We start from the raw sequence: 19,307 nt of genomic DNA on the forward strand, positions 1-19,307 counted from the left end.
TATTGTGACGTCAAAAGTGATGTCACACACCGATGATGTACGGGTCGGCGCATGGATCATGGAAAATATCTGTTACTTTCGCCCAAAGTGGGTGGGATCTCCAGTAACAAATAATGAAAAAACGACACCGAAAGTGAACGAAAGGTAAGATCGAAACACAGAAAGGATAGGACGCTGTAGCCTTCATTTTAACAGGTAGACGTGATTGTTTTCAAAATGGGATTATGTTTCGTCTGAACCTATGAAAAATTTTATTGACTGAATATATATACGTTAATTCTTCGTTACTACACATTCATTTATCAGTTGATAATAATATTTCTAGTGAATAACTATTTAAGTAAACTTAGCATAAGACACATCCTTGAATAAAAAGGTTAATTTCTTGAACGAATCCCATTAATTAAATTGAAAAATAGAACCTAATGCATATTACGTAAATTAAATTTTGAAAACGTACGTTAAGATCTCGATAGATTTTAGATAATTTATTAAAAAATAATTTTAGAATGATTTGGTTTTTTAAAAAAAAGAGAGTGAAACCTTGGTACTTCTTGACATACTACTCAGGCTTTATACTTGTCAAACTTTGGATATACACTGAAAAGTTTGAATGGAACAGGGAATTATTAAATTATTTTTTCAAAGTTATTTTTCAAATATTTTGCATGACAAAATGTTATAATATATGAGGAGAGGAACTTTAGTATTTTGTTAGAATTTTTGTCCAATTTTTCATATTGTAAAATACAAAAGTTTGAACAAATCGCTCTGAAAGGGTGGGGATTAAAACTTCCCATTCAGTAATATAATTTATAGAATATCAGACAAAATCTGCAATAAATAGAATATGCAGCATTAAATTTCTTTATAGGCCTATTCGATTTGATTTCTTTATATTTGAGAGTGATTAGATTATCGATGTAATGAATTTATCTGATCAAGATATTGCTTTTGCGAATATTACAAGAGAATGATAGATTATTTAGAGTTATCTACCTTTTATCATTTCATCCGCTAGAGGCGCTGGCAAAGAGCGCCGATTGGTCATGTGATTTTCCGAGGTAAATTTTAAACGAGCACGGAAGAAACATTGTTTACACACCAGCGATCAGTCCTCTCGAATAATTTCTTACAGATGTGTTGTATTTTTCTGAAATTATGAAGCCACAGTAAGTATTTTATTGACATTAAAACAAAAAGAAAATCTTTTTATGAAGGGATGATTGAACATTTTCGACGCATGTGATTCAAAACCAGTTTTGTTCCTCCGTTCAATCTTCAGACAAACAAAGACTGGGTCAGTGGAAAAAAAAAATGGTCTGATACATATTTTATACACAATTTGATACCAGATGATTATTTTTTAGTTACTGAACTTGTACAGTATATGTAGGTAAGGTCTACAAAACTGGTCTTAGTCCGCCATTCCTCTGTAAACATGATAAAGACCACCCTTTGTTGTCATATGTTTAGGCTCTTAAGTTTTTCATGTGACTTGACTAGGCCTATCAGTGACCACAGGCCCCTGAATTCAGAGGCCTGTGTAGTGACAGATAATGAAATTATCATCGTTCAAAGCATTTATTTCCTTTTATTGTGTAATTTAAAAAATAAGTTTGTCAGTTTAGAAAGGTGAAAATTTAAGATTTTCTCCATCTCGTTATTCATTTTTCCTTCATTACTTTGGTTATAAGAAAACATAACAAAGAAGGCCAAGTTGAACCTGGTAGGATGTGTTATATAGCTGCAGAACTGTGGCATTTATTATGGTTTTAATATTTATATATTAGTCTTTGACCATATCGCTACAAATCCTGTAATGCAAATATTGTGCAATTTACTGCACAAGATTTCCTGTGTACAGTTGGAAAGAATTTTTCCTTTATCCAGCATTGGTCAATCAATTACCTTTCAATCCCTAAATCTAGACACATTTTTAAACCAATGTGAGTATATTTTATCCACCTCCCAATCCTTAATATATTTGTCTATAAAGACCAAAAAACTCGATTGTTTTGAATTTTCTGCCATCAGGATCTGACAAAAAACAAGTGAGTTTATTGATCGGTAGAGACAAGTATGAAGGGCTTAGAGGTAAATAAAATATAAAGATTGGTTAAAGAAATTGAATTTGTTTAAAATTGTGGAGTGAAAGGTGATTGATTAACTAATCATGCCAATGGTGGAAAGTACAGAGAAAATTTTGCAAATCATGCACAGAAAATTTTGCATTGGAAATGGCACATTTTCATTCTGAAAATGTTACGTTATGGTCAAAAACTAAAATATAAAACCATAAATCTACAGTTCTGCAGCTAGATGTGATATGAATTTAAATATTCAGACAAATAACAGGTGCTTCTTTGTGCTTGTCGTCTAGCTACCTAGGCATAGATTATGCTCAGTGATGCTGGCTAAACAGTGTTGTCTTGTTACAGGAGAGGGAAAAACTCCAAGAAGAAAGGGGAAGTCGACCCAGTAGAGGTAAATTTATAATTACAAGAACATTCAGGAGTTCAAATTTTTTTTTTTCATGGTCAAGTCCAGGACTTAAAGAGTAAATTTTAGGCAAGTCCGAGGAAGAAATTTCAGAGTCATATTTTCCTATACATCATTAAATTTATGTTACTTATAATTTATTTTCATTTGTTGCATTGAATGAATAAAGACTATATGTATTAATATATGTTTTATTTTTCCTCCATAAACTCATATAGTCATACATGAGTATTTCCACACAATACCAGACTAATAGATTATTGGTACATTACAATAACTTTTACAAATACTCACTACTGAATAAACCATCTGTTACAATAAATAGAAATTAGAACGTGCTGTAAGTCACAGCTATTTAACAAACTCATTACCGTTTGTCATATAGGAGGAAACATGAGGAATTGTGTGAAAGCAAGAGTCTAGCCGCAACGGAAAATAAAAAGACGGATTGTATTTTCGATAATTTCGTAATGTTTTATGGGTATTTTAACGCCCACAAACCCACATTTTTACTTAATACATTTGAGAATTTGCTTTATTTTTAGCTTTACGATCATTTTTTTTAACTTAAAAAAAATATAAACAAGAAACATAGCCAAGTCCCAGGACTTTGGCGAATTCTAAATGCCGAGTCCGGATCCGGAATTTGTTAGTCCGGGACGTCGGGCTTCAGGAATTTTGAACCCCTGACAATAATTCAGAAAATTATTTAATATATATACTGCATTTGTCTTCTGGTCAACTCATGAACAGGTTATAGATGCTACCAAAAATTTCACCTTGTATGTACATGTATAATGAGTGTTGAGAAAGAGATTATGATAAAGTGATTCTTGTGTTTAATAAATTTAGTGGATTTCAGTGTCATAAAGTATCACGTCTAAACTTTATTAAAAGAGCAATGAAGAAATAAAGTGATAAGAGTCATGTATTAACCAACCGTTTTACTTTTTTTTCCCTAGGTATACTGCCGGGTCCGCCCCTTGGATAATCCTAATGACTCATGCTGTGTAAAGCCTCTCAGCACCACAGTGGTTCAGTTAATACCACCAGAGGTAGGACTGGGATAAATAACATCCGAGTTTTGTATTTGGTCATGTACATCATTTGATCTCATAAAACAAAAATCGGTGTAATCGGTTGACATGCCATCCTAATCATACCATGAACGATTTTGTAATATAGTGATTTCTGTATCATATCAATGACTGTAAAATCATGTAGGTTTGTTCCAAAGTTCTATGTGATTTTACATGCAAATTGCAAAGGGGAAAATATCTGACAGAAAAGAAGTATCATACATAATTACATACATCTGTTTACCATGTTCACAGCATGTACATGTGTTTTTGTTATTATTACAGAATTCTTTAGCAGTGGCCAGAAATGGACAGATCAAAGAGGTAAGAATGGATGAAAATGTCAATGTCTGAATTTTCCTTGGGCTATTTTTTATATCAACTCCATAATACTTACTTACTAGGTTTTGTCAGATATTGCTTGTGTAGTCTAAAGGTATTTCACATTTCAATTAAGATTGAAGGTTTTGTTATATATACATGTATATATATATTAAGGTTAAAATAAAAAAAAAATACAAAACCTTGCAAAAGTCTTGCAATATGTCTTTGAAAATATGCATCAATACCTTGAATCAATAATTCTTGCAATATGTCTTTGAAAATATGCAACAATACCTTTAATCAAAACAGTTAAATTAATTTGTCAACCTGCAGTGCAAAGAGATAAAAGATACCAATCCATAATTAAAAATCCACAAGGGAAATTTGTGCATGTGCATGCTCTCCTCTGTTAGGTTTTCTCTCATTCAGATTTACATGTACTTGATCTTCGTGTCACTGAGTCTGCAGGTATATGTGGTTTCTTACTTTCCTTTTGTATTATACAGTACCAGTTCACGTTCCAGTACATATTTGATGAGTACACCTCACAGAAGGCCGTGTTTGATTATGTGGCCTGCCCCCTGGTGGACGATCTCATTAAGGGCAAAAATGGTAAATAGTTGATTCAGTGAGATGATCTTCAGCATTTCAGAGTCAATGTGCTAATATTTGGAAATACAGTGTATCATGTACATTCAGTGAATCACAACACTATAAACACTAAATAAATTGTATCTCATGACGTTTTGAATTTTTAAAATACATGAGTTAGAGTTGATAGTAAACTGTAGACATTCTTCACAAGGTCACCATTAATTTCTTTAGTGAGGATCTAACCCTGAGGTTCTGTTTTACAGGGTTACTGTTTACCTACGGAATCACCTCCTCTGGTAAGACCTACACGATGACAGGCACCCCCAAGGACCAGGGGATCCTCCCACGATGTCTAGACGTCCTGTTTAACAGCATCAGTGGGGTCCAGGCCAAAAAATATGTAAGTCCGACATATAAGGGGTAGCATTGGCCTTCTTTATCATGTTTATGACAGAAAATAATTGTACTTGCACAAGCTTCTTTAGAAATGCAGCCTTTGTTATTCAGATTACAGTAATATCAATGGGGACAAACAAGTTGTGTTTTTTAAAAATAGCACAAAATACTTCCTCTTCTGACAGTAAGTGTAGAGGTTTGGGAGTGAACTGAAAAAATAACTAATGCTGTCATTTTGTCATTTTACTTTGGACACAAAATTTGGGTTGTTTTCATGAAATACTGAGTTATGTAAATATAAGAGTAGGATGAGGTAGCTGTACTTGAATAAACATGTTTTTAAAAGGTGTAATTGTTATGCCAAAGCCATGAAAAATGAAGGTAAATGAGTTACAGTACATCCAAATCTAATCATGTTTTTCCTAGGTCTTCAAATCAGACAAAATGAATGGTTTTGAGGTGCAGTCTGAAGCTGATGCCATGATAGAACGACAAAAGAGGGACATTATACCAGGGATTACTACCCCTAAAACACCCACTGCAAACAGAAGGTAAGACAACCCCTTCATACCCCCCCCCCACCCCAAAAATACCTCAAACAGAAGGCAAAAAAGTAAAACATACCAACTTCTTACTTGTTGAGGAACCACCTCCACCTGGCTTAAACAGAAGAGAGTTTGTCATATTTGTGCCTAATCTAATTTCATTGTCCCAGAAAAAATACTTGTGTAAATTTTCAAGATAGTCAAGTAAAAGAAAGTTTACTTAAATCTATGTGAAGGGTAAACTATCATTTTTTATTAAAAATACATTAAGTTTGTGTGTTTACAGAGGTAACTTTGGTGACCAGGAGAGGATCAGTGATCCGACCATTCTGACCAGTGTGGACGACGACAACCAGTACGCCGTGTTTGTCTCCTACATAGAAATCTACAACAATTACGTGTACGACCTGTTAGAGGAACTGCCATACGACCCCATCACAGGTTACAAGTAAGTCATAGGATCTCGCATCCTACATAGAAATCTACAACAATTACGTGTACGACCTGTTAGAGGAACTGCCTTACAACCCCATCACAGGCTAAGTAAGTCATAGGACCGACCCTATCACAGGTTACAAGTAAGTCACAGGACTGACCCATCACAGGTTACAAGTAAGTCATAGGACCGACCCCATCACAGGTTACAAGTAAGTCACAGGACCTCACATCCTACATAGAAATCTACAACAATTACCATGTAAGACCCCATCACAGGTTACAAGTAAGTCAGGTGATGTGCAACAGTACCAGTCTAGATAATGTGAAATGTATACATTGGATTAACATTTTAAGTCTGTGTATCTGTGTTGTAGACCTCCCCAGACTAAGATCTTGAGGACAGACTCCAGTGACTGTATGTACGTGATGAACTGTGTAGAAGTGGAAATAACTAGCCCAGAGGAGGCATTTGAGGTTCTCTTTAAAGGTACTGTGCTATGATAGGCTGAAGATGCCTAAATATTCAATGTCATATGTTGTGCAATGTGATTTAATGGTAGTTATAACTTATTTTTATACCCCCGCAAACGAAGTTTAGGGGGGTATATTGGAATCACCATGTCCGTCTGTCTGTAGACAAGATTTTGTCCGGACCGTTTCTCAGAAAGTGTTGGATGGATTTGTCTGAAAATTTGTACAATTATTATTCACCATAAGAAGGTGTGCACCTTGTATTTTCATCTTGATTGGATGATTTTTCTGCATTTTACAGGTGCTTTTTTTTCTTTTTTATCTTGTTGTTTTGTTTGGGTCATAACTAGAAAATTAGACTTACAATCATCAAACATTGACAATTTATGCATCTTGGGTAGACGGTGTGTCACGACCTATTTTAAGGTCACTGTGACCTTTAATTTAAGTGATTTTTTTAAAAAAACTAAGTCTTTAAAATTTTAAATTTCATAATCCTTAAAAATGTAAAAAATATATTTGTATCCTAGGCTTATTAAAAAATGCTAAATTAAGTAAAAACTTATTTTTTATCATATACTTTACAGCAAATTCTATAACAAATGTTAATGATTTGAGAGGAATTCAGTTTGTCCCATGGGCATAATTATCAAGCACTGGTCAAGGAGAATTTTTGATAGCAGAAATGTGCATGTCAAATTAGAGAGAAATTAATGAGTTCATTGTCGGGAGTTAACTTGCAAGAGCATCTCTAGATCTAGATCTAATCTTAATTTACCTCTTGGGAGTTGGGTAAAAAGAAATGGCCTTATAGTTGCTTGTGTTAATTAAGAGTTCTTGTGGCTGTAGTTCAGATAAAGATCTTTCAATTGGTGTAATGTAATTAAAACAAATTGATGTTTTAGTGTATGATTAAAACTGAATTAGTATTGTATGATATAATTAAAATTATATATTTCATAATATTGCAATAAACAATTTAAAGCTGCAGATGGATATTTGTTAAGCTCTAACACAGCCAGTTTAGAATTATATGATGTATTATTTGTTTTAATTAATCCCTACACTGTAAGTCTCTTAGAGATGTATGTACAATATTTTAAACATGATAAGAAATGGAAATTAGATCATTGAAATCTGTGTCAATCTGTTAATTAAGGTTACTTAATTTTCTTGCACCCTAACCAATTTATGATTATCAACAATATCTGATGGGCTTATCATGCTGTGGCAGACACTTTATTAGACAATAGTGAATATCACTTACTAAATCCATAAAATATTTCTGAATTGGCACCTACTCTGAAAAACCCAGCGGGGGTATTTGTCCCTATTGGACAGTTCTAGTTATTTTTCATTGCTAAGATGTTAACTTTTGAAATGAAGCAGTCTTGCGAAATAATGCCTCAATAACCATGTAGAAATAGTGCTTTACACAGTTTGATTTGTCATTTATAACAAAGTTCTGAATCACTATTGAAGTATAACATTATAGGACAGAAGAGACGTAAGGTGGCCCACACAGCTCTGAATGCCGAGTCCAGTCGTAGTCACAGTATCTTCAACATCCGCTTGGTCCAGGCCCCGCTAGACCCCCGGGGGGAGGAAGTCTTACAGGTAAGTCCCTATAAATAGTTACAAAACAGAGGTGTCAATCAGGGCTCGACATTAAATTTTTTTCCTACTTGTCCATTCGGACAAGTGACCAAGACATTTACTTGTCCGAACTTCAACTTCTCTTGTCCAAAAAATTTTCAATACAAATCTAATAGTTTCAGTTTGAAAATTAGAATAAAGTCCATTACACATGACATGTGCTTGATTGATTCGTAATGTTATTGTTAAATACAACAAACACATTTATGAAATGAAATTTAATCTAGGCTTTCTTTTCTGACAATAACATAAATGTCCACAATTGACCCTGTCCACATCAAACAGAATCGGTTCGTATCTTCCATGACTTTGGTTTCAGTAGTATGCAATATAGTGAACTTCGATCCCGATCGAATATGAACTCAATATTAATATAGCGATACAAATTGGGATCGAAGTCTGGTTTTTATTTACAGCTTCCGTCTTGAAACTACCAATTAGCTTTCAACAGTCTTTCTTTTATTTATTTATAGACTCCTTTACATTAAAATGCACTTGTCCAATCGGACAAGTGCCCAGCAATATTCACTTGTCAGTATTTTCTTTTCACTGGTACCGGACAAGCGGACAAGTGTTAATGTCGAGCCCTGTCAATACATTAGAATTCACATAGAAGAAGCTTTATATTGCACTGTAGTTTAGTAGCCATTTATAGTTTTGAATTTAATGATGCTTCTTAGTAGTACCATTAGTATACAGTGTATTTAGCCATAGATCTCCAAAACTTACTACAAATGAATTCTCTTCAGAAACTTTATCCTTATTGCTGTAATGGCTCAATATTTAAAAAAAAAATAACACAGTTATTGGAGTCTGACTTAACAAAATCCTGTTCATAACAAGTTGTATGGTTTGTTACTGATGGTAATTTTTGGTAACAGGATCCAGACAAGATCTGTGTGAGTCAGCTGTCGTTAGTGGACCTGGCAGGGAGTGAGAGGACCCACAGAACAAAGAATGCAGGGGACAGGCTCAAAGAAGCAGGTCAGTACATTGTTTTGTCCATGATTGTCTTCTTCTTTGATTGCTTATTATCAGCTACATACAGCTCCAGCATTCCATTTCAGGCGAATTATAGAGAAATCCACTGAAAAATAAGTTTTTTCTCTATGTTGTTTGAAATGATAGAGTTGTCTTTCTTTGAAAGATATATTTTTTTTTCTCAATGTACAGTGTCTTAAATGAATTGAATTCCTCTACATCAGAAAACAAAATTGTTAACTTTATACATAAATTAAAAGAATAGTGTAAATTTCTTAATTAATATGACTGTGTTAAATACAGTAAAACTCGTTTAGTACAAACACGAATATTGCGAATTCACGGATATAGGGAAGTTATTTTGGATCCCCAACTATACGAATTTAATGAATTCCTTATACGGATATAATAACTTACGGATATAGTGAAGATATTACATAGGTCCCTGCGACTTCGTCATAACTGAGTTTTACTGTATATGTTTATACTGTGTTTGTAGGAAATATAAACCAGTCTCTGATGGCCTTGAGGAACTGTATAGAGATTCTACGAGAGAACCAGAAAAACAACTCCAACAAGGTAGGCTCAGGATTAATACTCTCTGAGAAATTGTTTCCCATGATGAGAAGAAGAGTTGAACATTAATAGCTTCTCAGATGACTCCTGTCATGATTGAAAACTTGTTACTAGGTTAAGTTTCTAAATCTGCTATTTCTGAACTGTTACGAATCCATTACCGTTGATAAAATTTTTATCAAGACACTAATTTAGGAATTTGCTCTTAAGTATTCTCCAATGTAGAACAACTTGTCAGCTACAGTCAAACCTGTTTTAGGAGGCCACTCGTGGGAGAATGACAAATTGGCCACATAAGACAGGTGGCCACTTATTCCAGGTTTCAAACCAATGAATAAAAAAATGCGACCAAAGTTGTATATTTATTTTCACATTTATTTTCAAATCCACAGAGCTGTTTACTCTTACGATTTCGCCGTATTTCTTACGGATTTTTAATCCCATATACGTCTCACGTTTTGCTATTAAAAAAATACGGAAATTCGTTCGTTTGGAATTTAGCAGTAATTTTACATTATAATCTGCTGAAATACATGGCTGAAGAATGGCTCCTCGGCTTAAAGCAACAAGTCATTGAGAATCAATCTTTATGATCTGGTCACCCGCATGGCGTGGTGAGAGCGTCTACTCTAAGAGTTGCTCAGTAAGTAGCTGCAGATCTGTAGCTCTCCGAAAAAATATATATATTGATACACCGGAGAGCTACAGTGCCACCCATTGAAAAAACTGTGAATTTATTGCGCACAAAAAAGTGCGCTCGGTTCTCGATTTATTTCTCCATGTTTATAAATCTGTAAACTCAAAATATTACTAACCGTGTGTTCCTAACATATTTTCCACAACCAAACATTCCTTATAATTGTTGTTAATAGTCCTCCAGACCCTAAAATTGTAATCATCGAAAATTTAGCTTATTTATACTGCCATTTTGGTTTCAAAGATAATTCGGTCCAATATGCTTCGTTCAGTTGTTAACTACGCGAGTACTTGATAGGGGAAAAAGGAATTTTTTTGAAATATTCCATTTTTGCAACTGAGGTTAGAATTTTGACGAATTAATCAAGAACCGAGCGCACTTTTTCGTGCGAAATAAATATACAGTTTTTTCAATGGGTGGCACTGTAGCTCTCCGGTCTATCAATATATAATTTTTTTTCGGAGAGCTACAGATCTGCAGCTACTCAGTAAGGACTTGCTCATTACGTCTAGGGTCCGAGTCCCACTTGTGCAACCTGAAGGCCGGTCCTTCAAATAAGAGCGTATTAACCATGGTTCTGTATCACAGTAGATGCTGGCACGAAACAGACTCCTCCCTGCTCGATGGCCTTGAGTACTTGGTAGAAGACAAAATTGGCGTCTTAATGAGTACTAAATTCTTGAGAGAGACATTTAACAATCAATCATCCTTATGATTCGTCTCAGTTTCACGCCCTTTAATCATTTTAAAAGGAAAAAAAAAGATTTCAAGCGCATCGGTGATTTGGAGTTGCCAGAAAAGCTGTGGTATAAAATGACAGAGAACATGTTATGTAACCAAGTTTTAGTAATAAAAAAAAAACAGTTAATCTCTAATTATATACGTCAAATCAATGGAAAACTAAATCTTACTGGCAAATGTTAATTCTCACGGACAAATCTGATCAAAAATACTGAGAGACGTCGATAAGGGTAAACAGGTCTGAATCCACAATTTCAACACATTTAAAAAATTAGGAAGTTTTAAGTCACATGAAATCCCTTTTCTTACATTTCATTTTACATGAATTTCTGAAAGAAATCTGTTATTTTTTTATTTTTTTGTTTGTTTTGTGTTTGTAATTTTAACAGCCATAGAATTGACATCGCATGAAATCATGAAATGTGCTAACAAACTAGCATTTCCCTGATGCTGTGTAAAGCTTTGTAGTTTTTCTAGATAACATAATAGGGCTATAGCGCGAGACTGACCGCTTGACTTGATAACCTCAGACGGAATTGTAATTAATGTATTGAGTTTATATCATGAACATATTCAACAACTTACTTTCGTATATATAAAGAACACCAAAAACACTTGTTAACAATAATAATCATTTAATATATTAATTAAATCATTAAATCCTGAAAGAATTCAAATTACACCCGCAATTATTGGTAATAACTCATCATCATCTGTTAATGTCTGGCTTCTCTGAGGATACGAGGTCACGTGCCAGACGGAAGTCATGTGATCAAACAGACAAAATGGCTGCTGAAAACAGGCATGTTGAGCGCACGTGACCTAAAAACACTGGCCACTGGCCGCGTTAGACAGGTGGCCGCTCTTAAATGAGTTAAAATATAGTGAAAAAATGAACGGGCGGGATTGAAACTGGCCGCTCATGGGGAGTGGCCACTGATTAAAGGTGGCCGTAACAGCAGGTGCGACTGTATATTCAAATTTAGTGATTTCAACACCCCTGCTAAAAAATTTAAACGTCAAAATCGAATCCATGCCAAAGTTTCTACTAGCATGCTAGATAGCAATCTGTTTTTAACCATCATAGAGATTTTAAGAGTCGACTAACTGATTATGTTACGTGTTGTAGATGGTTCCCTACAGAGATTCCAAGCTGACCCACCTGTTTAAGAATTACTTTGATGGAGAGGGAAAAGTCCGAATGGTCGTCTGTGTCAATCCTAAAGGAGAGGAGTTTGACGAAACAATAGTAAGAAATTTATATGCTAGACTACATAGATTACACCTCTAATATAAAAAACAGAGCCTCCAAAGAAAACGGCAAAATTCTAGTAATCCCCATGATTTCAATAAGTCATTTTTGAAAATGTTCAACTTCATGCTTTGTTTCTTTTCTTATGTTTGAAACTTTTTGCCTAGACATTAAAAAGATTTTTAATCTAAGAAATGTTTACTTTAAAAAAAATAATAAGTTTGGAGGACAATTTATTTTTCAGCATGTGATGAAGTTTGCCGAATTATCACAGGAGGTGCTAATTGCTAGGCAGCAACAAGTGAGATTTGACATCGGATTAACGCCAGGGCGACGAAAGATCAACCAGAACTACAAAGACAAGTTTAAATCAGGTTTCTTATCAAATCAATTAAAAACGATCACCTCATAAGCAGGGTTGTCCCTAATAATTGAAAAGAAGGGGAGATTTGAAAAGTAGAAGGGGATCTGGGGGTCCTTTCTTTATTGGAAGTTCAGGAGGAATACCAAACTAAGTGGGGATAACAACATTATCAGCAGGGAAGTTCCCTGGGTCTTAGGGACAACCTTGTCATGACTAAAGACAAGAGTAATAATGATTTCCCTCATAGGAAGAAGGATATAAATAATTATGTAAACATCAAGAGGGATAAGCTTCTAATGAAAACAGTTAACACATTTATTGATGACCTAAATGAACATACTTTATGAAATGACTGATATTTTTCAGAGGAGGACTTGTGTACACCTGCCAAAGTGCCTGCCTTTGACTTTACTCTGGGTCCTGGATTCCCTCCCTTTGAAGTGAGTTTGAACATTAAAAAAAATTTTGTGTTATAAATACAATATACCAGAGTTCTACGGCAAAACCAATAAAAACAACCAAGGACTGATTACTTTGCGTTCTCAGTCAGTCCAAGTGACCGGCAAGTGTTGACAGAGGAACTTCCGCAATCTGACCAAATTTCGTACGAATTCCCCGTAACCTTTCAAACTAGTTTGTTGACGGCGCTAAGGTAAGACAGGTGAGAAAATCGAAATAGATTAAAAACTTAGGAAGAAAATGGACCCCCACAAGAATTCAAAGAAAGTTGTTATACAACAGTCAAATCGACATGTTTATTGACGCTGGGTGCACAATGTTTTGATAATAAAAAATTCAAATACAGTTTTCCTCTTTTTATTGAATTTTTTTTTTTTTTTTTGACTGATAGAAATCTGTCTGGACTGACAAAATTCGCATGGCAGTCAGTCCAAATGACTGACCCTGAAAAAATATTTCAAGAACTCTGATATACTGTTTTCTAATCCAACCAGAGACAACCCCATTTTGTTGGTTTTGGACAAATGTCAACAGAATTGTTTTGTTTTCTGCTAGCCTGATAAATGTCTTTCAAAATATTTACTATCTGGCCAGAAAATTAAAAAAAAAATTTTTTTTGGACATATAGTTGCTGCGGTCCACAGATGATATTGTCCTGCCAGAGCTGGAGAAGTTTTTGGAGGAACGTCAAAAACGGAGGGAAATTCTACAACTGGAGTTAGACAAACAAAGTCAGTCAGCAGAAATTATATATACATGAACATATAGAAGTAACAATTAATTTAGCATAGCCTAATAAATGTTTTGTGATGAAACTTAATTCTGATTGGAGTAATTTACACATTTATTCTACTCAAGCTCATATATACTATATGTAACACGTGTATTTAATATTTACAAGGCAGCCTTGTCAAAGCTTTTAGTTAAGAAACATTTGAGTATATGTCACTGTGAGTAATGTGATGAATTCCAGATGACGAGTTCCGGGCCCACCTGGTAGAGATAGATAGGAACTACGAGCAGGCCCTGTTCCAGAACGATGAGCTACAACAGAGGGTGGAGAAATCCGAGGCTTACGTCCAGAAACTGGAGTCTCGAATCCGATCCCTGGAGCGACGCCTCGGAGAAAACTCACGGCAGACCAAACAGTCAGAACGACAGAAGAGGGAGCTAGAGGCCATGGTGAGGGGGTTATAACGATTGTACAGTGTGTCGTTTAGTTTATAAGCAAAGAAGGAAGAATGCATTCAAGAAATGTCCAAGATTTGAGAATTTTGGAGAATTGTGCATGCATATGCATTTTTTGTTTGCACATTGATTAATATATATTTTTCATATAAATGTAAAATTAAATTATAAATAAATAATAAATTTGCAATTTTTAGTCCTGATAGTTTAGATCATCTAAAATATTTCTGATTAAATAAAAATGAGAGTACTTTGTTTTCAGATTCAAGATAAAGAGGTGAAAATTCGCCAGGAGAAATCAGAGAAGGAACGATTAAAGAACGACTTCAAAGCTAGACTGGACATGAACAACCAACACTGGGAAAGAAATCTAGTGAGTACCATTAATCTGTAACCAATGTACATCATAGATCTTACAATGGTCCCAAAGATAAAAATTTTATTGTGTTATGTCAGATTATTTGTTGAATTTTCTGATAGTTTAAGTGAATATCACCATTTTTCAGGAAAAAGAAAGACAGAAAATAGAACAGGACTATGGAGGACAGATCTGGGAGAGACAACAGAAGTTAAACATGCTGAGGAACATTGTCAACGAGACAGACAGCGATTCCTGTACTCCAATGCCAGCTCCCAGAGAGACCTTCAGGACACCCGCACCGAAGTCCAGGACCCAAACCACCCCAGCCAAAATATTGTCTGCCCGATCAGAAAATGACATGAGAAAAATAGGGACCACCCCCACCCCTCGTACCAGGACAGTCACCACCGGGGCCACACTGAGTGCCGCCCGGGCAAACCTCAGACCCACCACAAAATCTACCTCTACCTCCAAAACCCCCAAGCCTGTTAGTATCTTATTGGAGTACATAAAGTTTTCATGTTTTGTTTTCCATTAGATTAGCAAGACATTAAATCAAAAGGTTATTATTTTTTTTCAAGATTCAATAATTTCATGATAGCAAACTTTCTGACTGGTATGTTCTACATTGAAAAATGTTGTTTATATCAAAGAAAGTTCAAGAATTACCATTTTAGGTAGTAAATTTCTAACGATTTTGTTACAATCAATTTGTCTTGTTTATCTACATTTTTGTTTTTTTTCCAGACCCCGCCCTTCAACCCTCGACACAGGAGGTCAAGGTCATCTAATGCTGAGATCTGGTTGGATCACCGTCCTCCAGGAAGTGTGGAGTTAGGTTGGTTGTCATAGAGATTTTTAGTCAAGATATCTTGTATTGTTTGCTTGTATTTTTTTTATACCTGCACAGTATGATGAAATTAATGGCTTTAATTTTTATTTATTCTCCTGTATATGCACTGAAATAACTACCTATTTAATAACTTTTTTTAACTCTCTTTCCTTCTGCAGTAATTGGTGAGTTGCATACATTACATGTATTTGCTTTAAAGTTTTCAGTTTTGTATTGTACATGTATTTATCCAAGAATCATCTTTCCATCTTTCATGTGCTTTTCATGTAAAATCAAATCCCATTGCCTCCACAAAATCCTTGGAAATGGAGATAACTTGAGATTTTTAGCTTAAAATACATAAGACCTGCAAATCTCTTCAATATAATGTATCAATGGCATTTGAGATTTTTTATGATATGAATCAGAGGAGATTGGTGTTTCCTTTGATTTTTTGAAATTTTCAAATTGAAAAATGAATTTTTTAAAAGAAATACATGTTCTGTAGAATGTTAATAATTTTTTTCTTTGTTGTTTATTTTCAGTTATTTGCACAATGCACATTTAATATTCAATGTTTGATATATTTTTTTTTTTACTTTTACATGTGTACCATAACATAATGCAAGGTTGTTAATTCTATCAGTTCATCATGTTCATAATGAGAATTAACTTTCAAATTTTTATGCTTTTATCTGTTTATAACCTTTAAGAATTATCTTTTTTTTCTGTATTAATTCATTTTGATGGTAAATGTAAATCTAAACAAAAAATATATGTTGAAAATTATTTATCATGTTCATATGTTTTGTTTTTTTTTTGGCAGATACAGTGCTTCAGCCAAAAATAAAGAAGAAGAAATCTGTGTCCAAACTTGAGGTGAAAGATACAAAAGAAGTGTCTAAGTACATGTTAACTCATCAGGACATGGACTCAGAGGATAACCTGACAACACAGATATACAAGGTAGAGGCCTACAACTTCAGTATCAAAACATAGATGATTGGGACAACAATCTCAAAAACAAGATACTACAGTAGTCAGTACCCCGATTTATACAAGGTAGGGCCATAATCTGACTACCAAGCTACAAAAAGAAGGGGCCACAACTGGACTACCTGGAGGATTTACAAGAAGTTTGAGGGGGGGGGGGGCAGTCTGACTACCCAACTACACAAAGTAGAGAGACACAAGTATATAAAGAAGATTATAAAGAAGAAGGACTGAGCTGGAAAGGTTCAAAATCCTTCTTAAAACTTGATTTTATCCCTAAAAAGAGTGTCCTTTACCTTCTTTTTTCTTCACATTTACATGTTTTAATACTGTAAAAATATGTTTAACCTTTTCTCTCAAAGAAAATGAAGAGATATTTTAAATCAGTGATGTGAATAAAGTCACAAAATTTCCTTTAGTTGAAGTGAAAATAAAAATTCTGAAATTCTTAATACTGACCTTTGTCTCTATTTCAGGGTGACTGTCTACCCACGGCTGGTGGAGGGACTGCTGTGGTGTTTAATGATGTGGAAACCCTAAAACAGACCTCCCCCGGGAGCCGTAAGAGGCGGAGCTCCTGTCCCCAGCCCCAGGACTACGAGGGGGACTGGACAGATGTAGAGGACAGGTGTAACATAGCTATAGAGGGACACGGCAATGCTATGAAGTAAGTGTTATACAGGTGTAATATAGCCATAGTGGGGCACGGCAATGCCATGAAGTAAGTGTTATAGACAGGTGTAACATAGCTATAGAGGGACACGGCAGTGACATGAAGTAAGTGTTAGACAGGTGTAATATAGCCATAGAGGGGCAAGGCAATGCCATGAAGTTAGTGTTTATAGACAGGTGTAACATAGCTATAGAGGGGCATGGCAATGCTATGAAGTAAGTGTTACAAACAGGTGTAACATAGCTATAGAGGGGCACGGCAGTGCTATGAAGTAAGTGTAATATAGCTACAGAAGGGCACAGCAATGCTATGAAGTAAGTGTTTGATAACTGTTACAAGGGATGGTACGAATTAAGTGCTGGACAGATTCAACATAGCAATTACGGGTCACAGTATTAAGTGAAAAAGTGTTTAAATCTTGTTATAACCAGGAAAGAAAGTTTGTTGAAGAAATTAATTTTATTTTTGAGATTTCATGATGACATGACCAGTGACACCTCATGCTGGCATGTTTCAAAGAAGGTTTTAGCACTTCATGATAAATAAGAAGGCTGAATGGGTATAGTTCATGTTCCTCATGAATTCCAAAAAATCTATTTCATACCTTATATTTACATTATTTGTCTGATGACTGTTCACAAACAATGTCATTCAATGTCATTTTTGTCAGAAATGATAGAATTTGTATTGTAGTATTGATGTCTGATGAGATATTTATGCTCATACATGGTAGTTCATAAGAAAATGAACTGTTTTCCAAAGAATTGGGAATATAATGGGAAAAGAAAAATATTGTAACATGATCACAAAGTTTTGATTAAGATGTAAATCTTAATCATTACAAAGGCATTTTATGAATTGCAGATCAGAGATGCCTAACCATTTTGCTTGTTAATCTCAATCAAATTTGGTATTTTCTCCTTGATCCCCAATTTTCATGATATTTTTATAATTTTTAAACTTAAGATGCTATTTCTGCAAATTTTAAAATGTGCATTGAAACAAGTATTAAAGTTTTTTGTCATTTAATATATATTTTTTTTTGTAGGAGAAGCAAACCTAATGGTGCTACTCGAGTGTGAATTTTCTGCACATCATAGACACATTATAAACAATTAGTCACCACCACCGATACAGACATTATATCAAATTGTTTTAGTTAATTGACTCCTGTTTTTCAAAATGGTCAGAAAGCACCTGTCCTACATGTATTCTCCATATACTTGATTGTAGTAGCATATTGACCATATTGATGTTGCATCATCATATGATGCGATAAATTCTTGATTTACCTCCCTTAGAATAAGAACTTGCCTTGGTCCCATAGCACTCTCAAAATTTGATGACTTTGTTACTTTGCCATATTATTATATCAATTCGTACTTTCTAAATGATATTTATTATTTAAATAATAGGGATTTATCATGGCACAGCAGACATTGTGATATTTTAAATTTATCTTCCTGTATCAATTGGAAGGCAGGAAAAAAATTTTTTTATCAATATAACTTGATTTTTATGTGTGAACTATATTTTAAATGAAGTTGTACATACTGTGTATATAATTGTAAATATTGTGTCATGAGGTTCATGAATATTTTCCTCTCCCTTTCTCCACAAATTCTGTCTGGGTGCTTTCTTTACTAAACATTTTTCTTCGTCATTTTAGTTCATAATATGGACATCTCACCCCAAATTACAGAATGTTCAATATGTTGTTTTTTTTTTTTTCATTTTTATTAAAGTGTATTTAAAGTGAAATGGTTATGAAAGATAATAAAATTTACTTTCTTTTTTTTTTTTAAGTAGATCTTGAATTTCTTTTGTAATTGATTATAATAACTGTTTCATTTATGTAAATTTTTTGGCTTTCTCCTTCGATGTGTTGTATTTTAATTCCTTATCTTTTTTGTTCCGCTTTTTAGGGTCACAATATTTTTATTACATTTTTTTAGTTAATTTTTTTTTCCAAAAAAAAGAATGTATACACAATAAACAATGCCAGTGATAGTGAGTTTTGTGTCTTTTATAATCAGATTGTGTAGCGTAAATGAATGATTAACAATTATCCATGTATATTCAATGTGGATATGGTTTAGAGATTGAGAATAGCAATGGATTCTCCAGTTCAACACAAATTGAAAAGGATGTACATGTTACAAGAATTGTCTTGTAAAAATAAATG

At 34.2% G+C, this 19,307-nt stretch overlaps 1 protein-coding gene across 4 annotated transcripts; it reads left to right on the top strand.

The window, feature by feature from the left end:
- The first annotated feature begins 45 nt into the window (after positions 1–45).
- Positions 46–18,841, top strand: LOC134237542 (kinesin-like protein KIF23). 4 transcript variants are annotated; one of them, XM_062719633.1, is made up of 24 exons: positions 46–144; positions 2,442–2,487; positions 3,465–3,557; positions 3,867–3,905; positions 4,412–4,517; positions 4,763–4,899; positions 5,322–5,446; positions 5,727–5,888; positions 6,253–6,365; positions 7,845–7,966; positions 8,887–8,989; positions 9,486–9,565; positions 12,130–12,249; positions 12,497–12,626; positions 12,983–13,056; positions 13,704–13,806; positions 14,049–14,257; positions 14,526–14,636; positions 14,770–15,111; positions 15,372–15,462; positions 16,283–16,422; positions 16,926–17,077; positions 17,242–17,280; positions 18,171–18,841. In XM_062719633.1, the coding sequence occupies exons 1-24, from the start codon at positions 59–61 to the stop codon at positions 18,202–18,204; spliced, it is 2,757 nt and encodes a 918-aa protein (XP_062575617.1). In that variant the 5' UTR covers positions 46–58; the 3' UTR covers positions 18,205–18,841. The 4 variants fall into 4 exon arrangements, with proteins under 4 accessions (XP_062575617.1, XP_062575616.1, XP_062575615.1 ...); XM_062719632.1 differs by lacking the exon at positions 17,242–17,280 and adding an exon at positions 17,299–17,337; XM_062719631.1 differs by lacking the exon at positions 17,242–17,280 and having other exon boundaries at positions 16,926–17,116; positions 18,171–18,840.
- The last annotated feature ends 466 nt before the right edge of the window (positions 18,842–19,307 follow it).

Source organism: Saccostrea cucullata, unplaced genomic scaffold (assembly GCF_032062105.1).
Source record: "Saccostrea cucullata isolate Sc308-1 unplaced genomic scaffold, CSIRO_AGI_Scuc_v1 ctg24, whole genome shotgun sequence".
NCBI lineage: Eukaryota > Metazoa > Mollusca > Bivalvia > Ostreida > Ostreidae > Saccostrea > Saccostrea cuccullata.

Bases quoted from the DNA above. Each gene is read 5' to 3' on its own strand.
- LOC134237542 (XM_062719633.1), top strand. From the start codon at position 59: ATGGAAAATATCTGTTACTTTCGCCCAAAGTGGGTGGGATCTCCAGTA. The intron at 14,637-14,769 runs GTGAGTACCATT...ACCATTTTTCAG, and splicing joins AACACTGGGAAAGAAATCTA to GAAAAAGAAAGACAGAAAAT. The intron at 17,281-18,170 runs GTTAGTGTTTAT...TTTTTTTTGTAG, and splicing joins GGGCAAGGCAATGCCATGAA to GAGAAGCAAACCTAATGGTG.